The sequence below is a fragment of the Panulirus ornatus genome, chromosome 57 (genome assembly GCF_036320965.1).
Source record: "Panulirus ornatus isolate Po-2019 chromosome 57, ASM3632096v1, whole genome shotgun sequence".
Taxonomy (NCBI): Eukaryota; Metazoa; Arthropoda; class Malacostraca; order Decapoda; family Palinuridae; genus Panulirus; species Panulirus ornatus.
The window spans coordinates 17,732,871-17,749,910 of NC_092280.1; the positions used below are offsets into that span (position 1 = coordinate 17,732,871).

Sequence of the window (17,040 nt, forward strand, 5' to 3'; positions counted from 1 at the left end):
GAGTGTCGCTCTCTTTTACCTCCTTAAGGGTACGATACCACCTACCACAGAGTTCTCTCTTCTGATTAGGAATATCCTCATTCTATAATTTGCTTATTGGCCATATGTGTGCCATACCAGCTCACTTTATCGGCTCATAGAGAACCTAGTAAGGCCAAAATATAGGGAAAAAGAGAAAGGACAAGGGAAGGATGAAATGAGAACATTCCTTGTAACCATGACAACTACCCTCCAGTGGTAATATAGTTTTTAACTTCACAGTTTTCCTTATAAAAGATGAAATCATCATGAAACATGGTGGGAACCTCTTGAATATTTACCCTTCATTCATAGCTACTTCCCTGACATGATCAATTCCATTTAGCAGCAATCTATCTACAGCCACACATGGCACATCTAACCAATCTAAGCAGAGGAACCAATGTAAAAAGGTGAAAAAAAAAATCCATAGGGCTCTTTGGAAAGCCAAGGTGAAAAGAATCTTCCTTATGCTATATACCTCAGGTGAAAGACCTGGGTACAAAAGCCAAATCATTGTCAATAGCAAAGCAATCTTTCGGGCAAAATGGGGAGAATAAGACCTCTGAGAAAGAAATGGTGTTTTCCTTGATAGTTCTCTGTCTGGTTGAGGAAATTCTTGAGACTAAGATAGACACCACGATTCAGGGAAATTGATGGAAAACTTCCTGGACAGAATAAATAAAGGCTAATTCTTAAAGCTGATCATTTCATATATGCAAGAAATTTAAAATTAGACAAACATAAAGATAGCACTGATTGAAAAATCAACATGCTTTGATACATGGTATACATTGTAATTTTACTGCCTGAACCTACAGCTAACAGGAAAACTGATTTCAAATCCTGAGCATCAAATACTCAGGTTGGGTTGTAGACCAGAAGCTTTGTGAGGATGAACCTCAAGAGTTTTACTAAATTAGCTCTCACTAGATCAATACAAAACTGGTCAGCAATGCATTCTTACATGACTTCCTGAAAACCATGAATTATATACAAAAAATGATGAACAGGCAGAATGTTTCCAACTAAAAAATGCCTGCTTCACTATCACCAGTTTTGGAAAGTTTTCTAAACCATCTACAATATCCCTATCAAAAGCCTAGACCTGTGAATGATATCTGTTACACATTAGTGACAATATATTGTGTTTATGTCTAGCTAAAGATCCACAAACACAATCACTACGCTTAAAATTCAGCACTGAATTCAGTTCTCAAGAATAAGAGCTGAGAAAGTAGCTCTCAGGGATCTAGAAAAAGTTATGAAACTTTAATATTCAAACAGCAGAAGTCTGTTCCAATGCTGAAATGTCACTGAACCATTTATTTTTTTCAAAAAAAAAAAAAAGTTCATGGTAGAACAATAAAATTCTTCCACCTATTCCACTTGAAAGGCAACCAATGCTATTGCTGTTAACCTTTTAATTAAGCTATTTAACGGAAGGAAGCAGGCTGATCCTCATAGCCAAGAGATTAACCTATTTATCTGTCTATCTATATCGCTGATGCCCATTCCCTCCGGTACCTCCCATCAAGGGGATGGCCATGACAAAAGAGTCTCCGTTTATCCCTGTCCTCACATGCCTCTCTCACAAACACCATTCCACACAATTTTCCCCATTTCCTTCCCTCCAGTACTCTTCTACTCTATTTCCCTGTCACAGGTAGTCTTAATTTCAGACCACCCCTTTAATCATCCTATCATACTTTCTCCTTGAAAAACTCCCCTTCTTGCATTCTTTCCACATGCCCAAACCACTGCTAGTTCCAGTAGTAGGTAGTACCTGGCAGGCAGCCACTGACCAGGGAGGTATTACTGGTACTACCTGCCTGGGTATTGGGGGGGTTATTGATGGCTGTGTAGTGAGCAAGCAATCCAGCAGTTGTCAAGGTGCACTCCTCCTACCCAGGTAGCTGTCTTTTCTTTCTGCCTCACCCACATGTGGATTACAGGCATTGTGTCCACAAACATGCTCTTTCTTCTTGTCCTACATAACACCTGACAACATTTAACTCACACAGCTCATTCTTTGTAACTAGAATTTCTTGCAGTGAGCACTATGCACTAGAACTGCCTTTAGGCAAAATGGTAGGAGAAAAAAAAAGAAGTAGGTAGGAAATTAGGCAAGTAGAAACATAAGGTAGAAGTTGGAGGTAGGAACATACAGCAGAAGCATTAGGAAGCAGTAATAAGTTGGAGTGTTAGGCAGGGTCATTAAGTAGGCACATCACGTAAATGTAGTTGGTAGGAATATTAAGCAGGAGCCTCTGGAAACACTGTGCTAGGGTTGTCCTCTGTCAGTGGTCTGTTAAGGGTGAGGCACTAAAGGTTAAGGAGTGGCACTAGATCTCACCAGTTACAGAGACTGGAGACTCTTTTGCTCTGGCCATTTCCCTGAGGGCATGGGCATCAGACATTTAGATAGATGGATAGATAGTTAAAACAAACAATTTGTGCTTTGGTTTAGCAACCACTTTACCAGAGGTGTAGTCAAGGATACAACACAGATCTTATTTCTAAATGAGTAAAGTTTGTGAAAGGATTAAATAAGGCACTATCAGTTCCTTCATATATATGTGATGAAATTTTTGATCAGATGAGTAAATGCAAGTCTCTGCATGAACTTATGTGTAATGAAAACCCCATCTTAGGCTAAAAGCATATATCTAAACTTAGCGACTCTTTGTAGATTTCTAATTTCTACCATGCACTCGTCTGCTTTCTTCACAAAATCTTGAGGGAGCAGGAAGATGGCATTCCTCAGCTTAAAAGAAAAATGCCTGATAGGCTCCAAAGGTAGTTTCTTGGTCCTGTTTAGCCAGATCCTTGAAAAGACGATTTTTCCATGATACTTTCAAGCTGTCTCCTAGTCTCTCTTTTTTCCTGCCAGTATGAATCGGTGTATGATTTCCTTCTAGAAACTAGAGTCACATTTGTGGAATCCCACTTTGTTCCTAAACAACGATCATTTTTACGGGAATTAGATGAATATTTCCCAGTCGGGGACGACCTTTTCAAGTCTCCAAAGCTTCTTGAGCTTTTGACAAAAAATCTCCTCTTATGACTCCTGACCAGAAGCCAGAAAAACAAACTCTAAAATGCCAGGTGTTGCGTGCCATCTGGAAAGTTAGAAATTTCCAGTACCAACTGTAAATCCCTAAAAAACCAGCAGGCATCTTTTAGGTCATGCTGACATCCCAAACTCCTTCCCCAAAACTCTTGAAAGTTAGCTCAAATGCATGCTTGAGAGGAGAGAAGATTCGAATTCTTCCTTACTTCAACCACTCTTATGAACTGAGAACCTTCTATCAGTATTAGCAGCCAGTTTTAACTATAGCTGAGTAATGACAAGCACAAATGAAGGCAGCTTAGTGAGTAATGACAAGCACAAGTGAAGGCAGCTTAGTATTAATTCATTAAGTCAAAACACGAATTTCCTACAATAACTTTCCAAAGTAGCAGCCTCAAGGTATTCTGCCTTCTTCAAAACAGATTAGATATATGAAACATGTACATCATAACTGCCCAAGCGAAGATAATAAAGTGCTTTAACATCCTAGCGAGTATCATCAGCATATATAAACCTAACTTTCACAAAGACCTACACCATACTGTTCAACCATTTGTTTATGGTGACTCTAGATACTGAAGACACTAAATCAAGAGTAAACTGTGAAGGGTAGAAAAATGAGGGCTTTAAAGTAAGGCATTAACTATATCAAAAACAAGAAAAATCACATCGCTCAAATGTCACTTACCCTGAGGCATTATGGATGGTGTGAAGTCATCAGTAGTAAGAGGAGTGAGTTTGGTTAAGTCCCAAACTGCAATGCCTTCTGCTGCCCCTGCTGCCATTGCTGCTCCTAATGCTGTGGTTTCAGTCATGCTTGGACGCACTATGTATGTATGGAAGTGAGAGCATGAGATTCATATCTTTTAATTTAAGAGTGTTTCTAAAAGACTCTACTTAAAAAGCTAGTCTATGGCATTACAAAGAATATCATCCATACAGAAGACAAAGAAACTATATCCAAGAGAATAAAGGGCAATAATATCTTAGACATATACATCTTTTAAACTGTACACAATAGCATAAACTTGGACACATTCATGCTTTGATGTTTATTACAAAAAGATGGGAAAACTGCATTATCCCTAATGTCAATAATGCTAACTAATGAGAAAACCAAAGGTAGCAAAAAATAAAAAAATAACAAGGTACTGCATTAACACTAAATCTACAATCTGGAGATGACATGGCTTGAGTGGCAGGCTCTAGAGAGAACTCCAGAAGGTAGTAACATAGTAACAGAGTTAAGAAGTGTTAGAAAGAAGAAAATTATGAGTAAATACAAAAGAAGTAAGGTAATGAGGACCTACAGGAAGTGGAGTGCTTTAGGTACCTGGAAGTGGATGTGAGAGCACATGAGGCCATGGGGGTTGTAACAAGTCACACAAATAGAGGAGGCTAACAGGTACCTATAAGTGGATGTGACAACAGATGAAGCCATGGGGGATGTAATGAGTCACACTAACAGAGGGGGGATAAAGTCCTCCTGAACGCAGTATGGAGTATGTGGAAAGAGAGGTCAGTGTCAAAAGATAGAGAAGTCACTACAGATGACCCCCGACTTACGATGATTTGCCTTACAATTGTTCAACTTTACGATGGTGAGATATTCAACACTTTATCATAAAATAAGCTTTGTGTGAGATGATTTTGTCAAATGCAGGCTAATGTAGTGTTCTGAAAACATTTAAGGTAGGCTAAGTTAAGCTACGGTTTGGTAGGTTAGATGTACAGTATTAAATGTATCTCTGACTTACGATATTTTCAACTTACAATGGGTTCATCTGAGCGTAACCCCACCGTAAGTTTATAAGCATCTGTACAGTGATGTATGGATGCGAGTCTTAAGCTTTGAACATACAAGATAGGAAGAAAGTAGTCATACTTGATAACAAATGCCTGAGGCAGGTTGATCACATAAGGAGTGAAGAGGTACTTCAACCGAACATTTGGTTTCATCTCTATCAAAAGTTGATGAAGGCAATGACACACTGTTAAGAATAAGCTATGTTTTACTGGCTGTATTTTCAATTAATGATACAGGATGCCAAATCACAGGTAATGGAAACATTACACAGCCACATAATTTACTGAATATAAAAACAGTTTGGGTTTATGTTTAAAATCTCCTTCAGCATTTCCTCCCAGCAGAAGCATTACATGATCTCTGGCAATCTCGACCCCTCAAACAAATCTTTTCTTTGCAAATGAATATCTTAGCTAGCATTCTTTCCTAAACTATGCCAGTTATTAACATGAAGCACATGTTGGGGTGTGTAATCTCCCTCCTCAATAATATCATTCTGTTCTGCTGTTGCTGTATCAGCACTAGCAGCTTCTCTAGTCATGCAGATGTTATGGAAATTGCAGTGCATTCTCAACCTCATAACCACTACTTGCACCATAAGTTTCTTCTGAATCATCTCAACTAGTTCTACATAACTTCAGCTGTCATCAGCATGATCCTTTGCATGCATACATATGTATATATCTGAGTGTGTGTATGTATGTATATGCTGATATGTTTTCTATTTTATTATACTCTGTCGCTGTCTCCAGCGTCCGCATGGTAGCGCAAGGAAACAGACAAAAGAATGGCCCAACTCACCCACATACACATGTACATACATGAATGCCCACACACGCACATATACATACCTATACATTTCAACGTATACATAAATATACATACACAGACATATACATATATACACATGTACATGCTCATACATGCTGCCTTCATCCATTCCTGCCACCACCCCAACAAACATGAAATGGCAACCCCCTCCCCCGCATGCGAGCAGGGTAGCGCTTGGAAAAGACAACAAAGGCCATATTCGTTCACACTCAGTCCCTAGCTGCCATGTGTAATGCAACGAAACCATGGCTCATTTCCACATCCAGGCCCCAAAAAACTTTCCATGGTTTACCCCAGACACTTCACATGCCCTAGTTCAATCCACTGACAGCATGTCGACCCCAGTATACCAAATCGTTCCAATTCACTCTATTCCTTGAACACCTTTCACCCTCCTGCATGTTCAGGTCCCAATCACTCAAAATGTTTTTCACTCCATCTTTCCACCTCCAATTTGGTCTCCCACTTTTCGTTCCCTCCACCTCCGATACATATAGCCTCTTTGTCAATCTTTCCTCACTCATTCTCTCCATGTGACTAAACCATTTCAATACACCCTCTTCTGTTCTCTCAACCACACTCTTTTTATTACCACACATCTCTCTTACCCTTTCATTACTTACTCGATCGAACCATCTCACACCACATAATGACCTCAAACATTTCATTTTCAACACATCCACCCTCCTCTGTACAGCCCTATTTATAGCCAATGCCTTACAACCATATTACATTGTTGGAACCACTATTCCTTCAAACATACCCATTTTTGCTCCAAGATAACGTTCTTGCCTTCCACACATTCTTCAATGCTCCCAGAACCTTTGGCCCCTCCCCCACCCTGTGACTCACTTCCATGGTTCCATCGAATGCCAAATCCACTCCCAGATATTTAAAACACTTCACTTCCTACAGTTTTTTTCCATTCAAACTTCCCAATTTACTTGTCCCTCAACCCTACTGAACCTAATAACCTTGCTCTTATTCACATTTACTCTCAGCTTTCTTCTTTCACACACTTTACCAAACTCAGTCACCAACTTCCGCAGTTTCTTACCCAAATCAGCCACCAGCGCTGTATCATCAGTGAACAACAACTGACTCACTTCCCAAGCTTTCTCATCCACAACAGACTGCATACTTGCCCATCTCTCCAAAACTCTTGCATTCACCTCCCTAACAACCCCATCCATAAACAAATCAAACAACCATGGAGACATCACATACCCCTGCTGCAAACCGACATTCATTGGAAACCAATCACTTTCCTCTCTTCCTACCCGTACACATGCCTTACATCCTCAATAAAAACTTTTCACTGCTTCTAACAACTTGCCTCCCACACCATATATTCTTAATACCTTCCACACAGCATCTCTATCAACTCTATCATATGCCTTCTCCAGATCCATAAATGCTACATACAAATCCATTTGCTTTTCTAAGTATTTCTCACATACATTCTTCAAAGCAAACACCTGATCCACACATCCTCTACCACTTCTGAAACCACACTGCTCTTCCCCAATCTGATGCTCTGTACATGCCTTCACCCTCTCAATCAATACCCTCCCATATAATTTTCCAGGAATACTCAACAAACTTATACCTCTGTGATTTGAGCACTCACTTTTATCCCCTTTGCCTTTGTACAATGGCACTATGCAAGCATTCTGCCAATCCTCAGGGACCTCACCATGAGTCATACATACATAAAATAACCTTACCAACCAGTCAACAATACAGTCACCCCCTTTTTTAATAAATTCCACTGCATTAACATCCAAACCTGCTGCCTTGCCGGCTTTCATCTTCCGCAAAGTTTTTACTACCTCTTCTCTGTTTATCACATCATTCTCCCTAACCCTCTCACTTTGCACACCATCTCAACCAAAACACCCTATATCTGCCACTCTATCATCAAACACAGTCAACAAACCTTCAAAATACTCACTCCATCTCCTTCTCACATCACCACTATTTGTTATCACCTCCCCATTAGCCCCTTTCACTGATGTTCCCATTTGTTTCCTTGTCTTATGCACTTTATCTACCTCCTTCCAAAACATCTCTTTATCATCCCTAAAATCTAATTATACTCTCTTACCCCAACTCTCATTTGCCCTCTTTTTCACCTCTTGCACCTTTCTCTTGACCTCCTGCCTCTTTCTTTTATACATCTCCCACTCATTTGCATCATTTCCCTGCAAAAATCGTCCAAATGCATCTCTCTTCTCTTTCACTAATAATCTTACTTCTTCATCCCACCACTCACTACCCTTTCTAATCTGCCCACCTCCCACGCTTCTCATGCCACAAGCATCTTTTGAGCAAACCATCACTGCTTCCCTAAATACATCCCATTCCTCCCACACTCCCCTTACGTCCTTTGTTCTCACCTTTTTCCATTCTATACTCAGTCTATCCTGGTACTTCCTCACACAAGTCTCCTTCCCAAGCTCACTTACTCTCACCACCCTCTTCACCCCAACATTTTCTCTTCTGAAAACCTCTACGTATCTTCACCTTCGCCTCCATAAGATAATGATCAGACATCCCTCCAGTTGCACCTCTCAGCATATTAACATCCAAAAGTCTCTCTTTCGCATGCCTATCAATTTACACATAAGCCAAGAACACTCTCTGGCCATCTCTCCTACTTACATACGTATACTTATGTAAATCTCTCTTTTTAAACCAAGTATTCCCAATCATCAGTCCTTTTTCAGCACATAAATCTACAAGCTCTTCACCATTTCCATTTACAACACTGAACACCCCATGTACACCAATTATTCCCTCAACTGCCACATTACTCACCTTTGCATTCAAATCACCCATCACTATAACTCGGTCTCGTGCATCAAAATTACTAACACACTCACTCAACTGCTCCCAAAACACTTGCCTCTCATGATCTTTCTTCTCATGCCCAGGTGCATATGCACCAATAATCACCCATCTCTCTCCATCAACTTTCAGTTTTACCCATATCAATCAAGGGTTTCTTTCTTACACTCTATCACATACTCTACCACTCCTGTTTTAGGAGTAGTGCTACTCCTTCCCTTGCTCTTGTCCTCTCACTAACCCCTGACTTTACTCCCAAGACATTCCCAAACCACTCTTCCCCTTTACCATTGAGCTTCGTTTCACTCAGAGCCAAAACATCCAGGTTCCGTTCCTCAAACATACTACCCATCTCTCCTTTTTTCTTATCTTGGTTACATCCACACACATTTAGACACCCCAATCTGAGCCTTCGAGGAGGATGAGCACTCCCCGCGTGACTCCTACTTCTGTTTCCCATTCTAGAAAGTTAAAATAAAGGGAGGGGAGGGTTTCTAGCACCCCGCTCCCAACCCCTTTAGTCACCTTCTATGACACGTGAGGAATGTGTGGGAAGTATTCTTTCTCCCCTATCCCCAGGGGAATCATAGGAATATATATATATATATCCCTGGAGATGGGGGAGAAAGAATAATTACCACGCATTCCTACAATCATTTTATTTCCACACATCTCTCTTACCCTTTCATTACTTATTCAATCAAACCACCTCACACCACATACTGTCCCTAAACATTTCATTTTCAATACACCCACACCCCTCTAAACAACCCTATCTATAGCCCATGTCGCACAATCGTATAACACTGTTGAGCTACTATTTCTTCAAACATACCCATTTTGCTCTCTGAGATGACATTCCCTCCTTCTACACATTCTTCATTGCCCCCAAAACCTTCGCCCCCTCTCCCACCCTGTGACTCACTACTGCTTCCATGATGCCATTCGCTGCTAAGTCCACTCCCAGATATTTTTCTCCATTCAACTTACATCCCAATTAACTAGTCCCTAAACCCTACTGAACCTAATAACCTTGCTCTTATTCACATTTACTCACAACTTTCTCCTTTCACACACTTTTCTGAACTCAGTCACCAACTTCTGCAGTTTCTCACTTGAATCAACCACCAGAACTGTATCATCGGTGAACAACTGACTCACTTCCCAGGCCCTCACACCCCCAACAGATTGCATACTTGCCCCTCTCTCTAAAACTCTTGCATTTACCTCCCTAACCACCACATCTATATACAAATTAAATAACCATGGGGACATCATACACCCACGATGCAGACCGACATTCACTGGGAACCAATCACTCTCCTATCTTCCTACCTGTACACATGCCTTACATCTTTGGTAAAAACTTTTCACTGCTTCTAACAACTTACCTCCCACACCATATTCTTTTAAGACCATTGACAAAGCATCTCTATCAACTGTATCATACGCCTTCGCCAAATCCATAAATGCTACATACAAATCCATCTGTTTTTCTATGTATTTCTCACACACATTCTTCAAAGCAAACACCTGATCCACACAGCCTCTACTACTTTTGAAACCATACTACTCTTCCCCAATCTGATGCTCTGTACATGCCTTTACCCTCTCAATCAATACCTTCCCATACAATTTCCCAGGAATACTCAACAAACTTATGCCTCTGTAGTTTAAACACTCACCTTCATCCCCTTTGCCTTTGTACAATGGCACTATGAATGCATTCCACCACTCCTCAGAAACTTCACCATGATCCATGCATACAGGGAATATCCTTACCAACCTATCAACAACACAGTCACCCTCTTTCTTAATAATTTCAACTGCAATAACATCCAAATCCTCCGCCTTGCCATATCTAATCTTCCGCAAAGCTTTCCCTACCTCCTCTCTTAACCAAATCATTCTCCCTGACCCTCTCACTTCACACTCTACCTCGACCAAAACATCCTATATCTGCAACTCTATCATCAAACACTTTCAACAAACCTTCATAATACTCCATCTCCTTCTCACTTCATCACTACCTGTTATTACTTCTCCACTTGCCCCTTTCACTGATGTTCCGATTTTTTCTCTTGTCTTCGCATGTTATTTACCTCCTTCCAAAACATCTTATCGTTCTCCCTAAAGTTTAATGATACTCTCTCACCCCAACTCTCATTTGCCCTCTTTTTCACCTCTTGCACCTTTCTCTTGACCTCCTGCCACTTTCTTTTACACATCTCCCAGTCATTTGCACTCCTTCCTTGCAAGTATCATGCAAATGCCTCTCTTTTCTCTTTCACTAACAACTTTACTTCTTCATCCCATCACTCACTACCCCTTTCTAATCTGCCCTCCTCCCACCTTTCTCATGCCACATGCATCTTTTACACAAGACATCACTACTTCCCTAAATACATCCCATTCCTCACCCACTCCCCTCAGGTCATTTGCTCTCGCCTTTTGCCATTCTATGCTCAATCTCTCCTGGTACTTCCTCACACAAGTCTCGATTCCAAGCTCACTTACTCTCACCCTCTCTTCTCCTCAACATTCTCTCTTCTTTTTTGAAAACCTCTACAAATCTTCAACTTCGCCTCCACAAAATAGTGATCAGACATCCCTCCAGCTCCCCCTCTCAGCACATTAACATCCAAAAGTTTCTCTTCTACATGCCTATCAATTAACACATAATCAAATAATGCCCTTTAACCATCTCTCCTACTCACATACATACACTTCTGTATATCTCTCTTTTTAAACCAGGTATTCCCAATCACCAGTGTTTTTTCAGCACACAAATCGACAAACTTTTCATTATTTACATTCAAAAGACTGAATACCCCATGTACACCAATTACACCCTCAACTGCCACATTGCTCACATTTGCATTTAAATCACCCATTACTAAAATCCGGTCTCATGCATCAAAGCTGCTGAAACACTCACTCATCTGCTGCCAAAACACTTGCCTCTCATTATCTTTCTTCTCATGACTAGTGCATAAGCACCAATAACCACCCATCTCTCTCCATCCACTTTTAGTTTTACTAATATCAATCTAGAAAATACTTTCTTACACTCTATTACATACTCTCACCAACCCCTGACTTTACTCCCAAGACTTTCCCAAACCACTCTTCCCCTTTACCCTTGAGCTTCCTTTCACTCAGAACCAGAACATCCAGGTTTCTTTTCTCAAACATACAACCTATCTCTCTTTTCTCATCTTGGTTACATCCAGACACCCCAGTCAGAGCCTTCGAGGAGGGTGAGCACTCCCTGCTTGACTCCTTCTTCTGTTTCTCCTTCTAGAAATTGAAATACAAGGAGGAAAGGGTTTCCGGCCCCACCACTCCCGCCCCCTTTAGATGCCTTCTACAATACGCAGGGAATACGTGGGAAGTATTCTATCTCCCCTATCCCCAGATGAAATGAAAGTATCTGCACAGATGTCAGATGATGGTATAGTGATCATATATGAGGAGTGGTCACTAACTCATTGAGAAGTTGCTCTATTAGCCATGGAGACAAGCATAAAGCATTATCCCTTGGGCTATAGATAAGACTATGCGGAGGAGGGCGGTTGTGTTGGAAATGAACTGTTTGTGGTCAATATGTTGTGTGGGTTGGTATGACTGAGTAGATATTGAAAGGGTAAAAGAGATGTGTGATGCCTATATCCATTAGCCAATTTACAGGAGGAGCATAAAACTTAAAATAAAAAAATCTCAGCTCCCTAAAACTACATTTAAAGAAAACATGAATTTGCAAAGGTATAAAGAAAACTGCAGACGATGCTTCAGAGTGAACATGGCAAAAGAACATGTAAAAATCAATGCTGAGGAAAATTTAGTTACTTAATCAACTCCAAATGGCATCTCTAACAATTCAGAGTGCTTACCAACAGGTACTCCAGCAATATCTGCTTGCAGTTGCATCAATGTATTATTACATGTCATACCCCCATCCACTTGCAACTTGTTCAATGCAATGCCTGAATCTTTCTGCATAGAATCTAGAATTTCCCGAGTTTGAAAGCAAACTGCTTCCAGCACTGCTCGTGCCAAGTGTGCTCCTGTGCTACCTTGAGTCAAGCCACATACAGTCCTACGGAGTAAAAAAACAAGAAAATAAAAAATGTTAGAGACTGAATGCATTTCTTCATGTAAGAAAATTTTAGTGCATTGTCAAATGATACTCAGGAAAAATGGACATTACCACAATAGCATCAGGACATGAGACTACCTATATGACAGGAAGCAAGCATCTGAAATTCTAAGACAGAGCACTAGTCTAGGAACTAGAATGGTGTTCCATAGAACACTGTGTCATCTAAAATGCAGAATAGTCATTGGGAGTGTAATAAGTATCAAAGCATCCTAAATGTTCCTTCAACAGGTGACAGTGACCAAAGAACTCTTTAGTGACAATGAGATTAGCATAAAATTCATTCAGAGTTCCTTGGAAGTCATGCATCCCATGTGAGGCAAAGAAAAGTAACCAGACCAAAGTAATTGTTCCTTCTTGAGCCTTTGTGCTTCTACAAGGAAATCCACATTCAACCAGAGAAATGATATTTGCATGACACTCTAATGCAGCATGACAGCATATTCCTTTCCTCAACGAATGGGGCACATGAATAACACAGCTACTCAAGATATAAATACTGAATAAATTTACAAGAATGTCTTCTTTGTAAGCACAATGTAGCCTGTAAGTGATGATACTGCATGGAAAGTATACATCAAATCTGAATCCAAAGCTCATCCAGATCATTTATCTTAATACTTTCACAATGGCAGAGGTGTATAAGCTCAAGTAATGCTTTTTTTTTTTTGTCAGTTTACTTCTGCTGAGAATTTACGTCTTAATACATTTCGTCTTCTGCTCACTGCATCTGAAACACATTAATACAGTCCTAAACAGTTATAGTAGCATCCTATATGTTATTTCTAGACAGTGAAGCCTAAATTTTCTCCATATACTAATGGGTATATGTGGGGATGTCAAGGATGCCTGTTCAAGATCTGTAATAATTTCTGAAACTGTCACTCATTCTCTCCATATGTCCAAGCCATTTCAACACACCCTCTTCTGCTCTCTCAACAACACTTTTTATTTCCACACATCTCTCTTACACTTTCATTCCTTACTCGATCAAACCACCTCACACCACATATTGTCCTTAAACATTTCATTTCCAACACATCCCCCCTCCTTCATACAATCCTATGCCTTGCAACCATATAATATTGCTCTCGCCTTCCACACATTCTTCAGTGCTCACAGAACATTCGCCCCCTCCCCCACCCTATGACTCACTTCTACTTCCATGGTTCCATTCACTGCTAAGTCCACTCTCAGATATCTAAAACACTTTACTTCCTCCAATTTTTCTCCATTCAAACTGTTTCCACCTAATGTTCCAACATATTATCACCTAATGTTCTTTCTTACCCTTCACTTCTACTTAATGTTTCTACCTAAAGCACTAGTTTAATGATACTAGCTATGACTTCTTTCTACTGCTCCTACCATTTTGCCAAATGCCAGGGCTAGCACACAGCACTCACCACAGAAAAATTTAGTTATGAAGAATGAGTTTGTGAGTTAATTGTTGTCATAAATTATGTGTAGCAAGGACAGCCTGTATGCTTGTGGACAGAATGCCAGCAATCCATGAGTGGTTGAGGCAAAGAAAAGACAGCTGCCCAGGTCAGCGTAGCCAACTTGACAACCAATGAAGTGCTGAATCACTATGCAGCCATCACTAACCAACCCAATACCCATGTGGACAGCACCCCTAATATTCCTCCCTGGTCTGTGTTTGCCTACCAACTACTACCTACTTTGTGTTGAGGCATCTCAACACAAAAATTAAGACCTGTAAAGTACACCAGGTGGAGTCCTTTGTTTTCCACAAGATACCTTATGTAGATCTCTGATAATCAGTTGGCTGGTCTGGCATAAGATAGCTGGAGACTTTTCAAAATCTTCATGTTGTAACTGGAAATGGTGAAGAGCTCGTAGATTTGTGTGTTTAAAAAGGACTGGTGACTGGAATACCTAGTTTAAAAAGAGAGATATACATAAGTATATGTATGTAAGTAGGAAAGAAGGCCAGAGGGCATCACTGGATTACGTGTTAATTGATAGGTGCATGAAAGAGAGACTTTCGGATGTAAATGTGCTGAGAGAGGCAACTGGAGGGATGTCTGATCATCATCTTGTGGAGGCGTAGGTGAAGATTTGTAGAGGTTTTCAGAAAAGAAGAGAGGATATTGGGGTAAAGAGAGTGGTGAGAGTAAGTGAGCTTAGGAAGGAGACTTGTGTGAGGAAGTACTAGGAGAGACTGAGCGCAGAATGGAAAAAGGTGAGAGCAAATAATGTAAGGGGAGTGGGGGAGGAATGGGATGTATTTAGGGAAGAGTGATGGCTTTTGCAAAAGATGCCAGAGGCATGAAAAAGGTGGGAGGTAGGCAGATTAGAAAGGGTAGTGAGTAATGGGACGAAGAAGAAAAGAGAGGCATTTGGCAATTTTTGCAGGTAAATAGTGTAAATGACTGGGAGATGTATAAAAGAAAGAGGCAGGAGGTCAGGAGAAAGGTGCATGAGGTATAAAAGAGGGCAAATGAGAGTTGGGGTGAGAGAGTATCATTAAATTTTACGAAGGATAAAAAGATGTTTTGGAAGAAGGTTAATAAAGTGCGCAAGACTAGAGAACAAATGGGAACATCGGAGAAGGGGGCTAATGGGGAGGTAATAACAAGTATTGGTGAATGGAGAAGGAGATGCAGTGAGCATTTTCAAGGTCTGTTGAATGTGTTTGATGATAGAGATGCAGATATATGGTGTTTTGGTCGAGGTGGTGTGCGAAGTGAGAGGGTCAGGGAGAATGGTTGGGTAAACAGAGAAGAGGTAGTGAAAGCTTTGCGGAAGATGAAAGCTGGCAAGGCGGTGGGTGTGGATGGTATTGCAGAGGAATTTATTTAAAAAAGGGGGTGGCTGTGTTGTTGAGGATATTTAATATATGTACGGTTCTTGGTGAAGGGCCAGAGGATTGGCAGAATGCATGCATAGTGCCAATGTACAAAGGCAAAGGGGATAAAGGTGAGTGTTCAAATTACAGAAGTATAAGTTTGTCGAGTATTCCTGGGAAATTATATGGGAGGGTACTGATTGAGAGGGTGAAGGCATGTACAGAGCATCATATTGGGGAAGAGCATTGTGGTTTCAGAAGTGGTAGAGGATGTGTGGATCAAGTGTTTGCTTTGAAGAATGTATGTAAGAAATACTTGGAAAAATAGATAGATTTGTATGTAGTATTTATGGATCTAGTGAAGGCATATGATAAGAGCTGATAAAGATGCTTTGTGGAAGGTATTAAGAGTATATGGTGTGGGAGGTAAGTTGCTAGAAGTAGGGATAAGTTTTTATCAAGGATATAAAGCATGTGTATGAGTAGGAAGAGAGGAAAGTGACTGGTTCCCAGTGAATGTCAGTTTGGGGCAGGGGTGCGTAATGTCTCCATGATTGTTTGACTTGTTTATGGATGGGGTTGTTAGGGAGGTGAATGTAAGAGTTTTAGAACGAGGGGTATGCAGTCTATTGTGGATAACAGGGCTTGGGAAGTGAGTCAGTTGTTGTTCGCTGATGATACAGCGCTGGTGGCTGATTTGGGTAAGAAACTGCAGAAGCTGGTGACTGAGTTTGGTAAAGTTTGGTAAAGTGCGTGAAAGAAGAAAGCTGAGAGTAAATGGGAATAAAAGCAAGGTTATTAGGTTCAGTAGGGTTGAGGGCCAAGTTAATTGGGAGGTAAGTTTGAATGGAGAAAAACTGGCAGAAGTGAAGTGTTTTACATATCTGGGAGAGAATTTAGCAGCGGATGGGACCATAGAAGCGGAAGTGAGTCACAGGGTGGGGGAGGGGGCAAAGGTTCTGGGAGCGTTGAAGAATGTGTGGAAGGTGAGAATGTTATCTTGGAAAGCAAAAATGGGTATGTTTGAAGGAGTTGTGGTTCCAACAATGTTATATGGTTGTGAACCATGGGCTATAGATAGGGCTGAGGGGAGGAGGGTGGATGTGTTGGAAATGAGATGTTTGAGGACAATATGTAGTGTGAGGTGATTTGATCAAGTAAGTAATGAAAGGGTAGAAGAGATGTGTGGTAATAAAAAGAGTGTGGTTGAGAGAGCAGAAGAGGGTGTATTGAAATAGTTTGGTCACATGGAGAGAATGAATGAGGAAAGATTGACAAAGAGGATATATGTGTCAGAAGTGGGAGACCAAATTGGAGGTGGAAGGATGGAGTTAAAAAGATTTTCAGCGATCGGGACCCAAATATATAGGAGGGTGAAAGGCGTGCAAGGAACAGAGTGAATTGGAACAATGTGGTATACCAGGGTCAATGTGCTGTCAATGGATTGAACCAGGGCATGTGAAGCATCTGGGGTAAACCATGGAAAGTTT

The 17,040-nt window shown here is 40.7% G+C and overlaps 1 protein-coding gene across 4 annotated transcripts in view; it reads right to left on the minus strand.

Annotated features, from left to right (window-relative positions):
- Positions 1-17,040, minus strand: part of Gk1 (Glycerol kinase 1) — an 84,498-nt gene that overhangs the window by 38,756 nt on the left and 28,702 nt on the right. For all 4 annotated transcript variants that reach the window (XM_071694488.1, XM_071694486.1, XM_071694489.1 and 1 more), the window contains exons 10-11: positions 12,473-12,678; positions 3,780-3,917 (exon numbers count right to left, since the gene is read on the minus strand). In XM_071694488.1, coding sequence (XP_071550589.1) covers positions 3,780-3,917; positions 12,473-12,678 — 344 coding nt within the window. The remainder of the gene's footprint in view (positions 1-3,779; positions 3,918-12,472; positions 12,679-17,040) is intronic.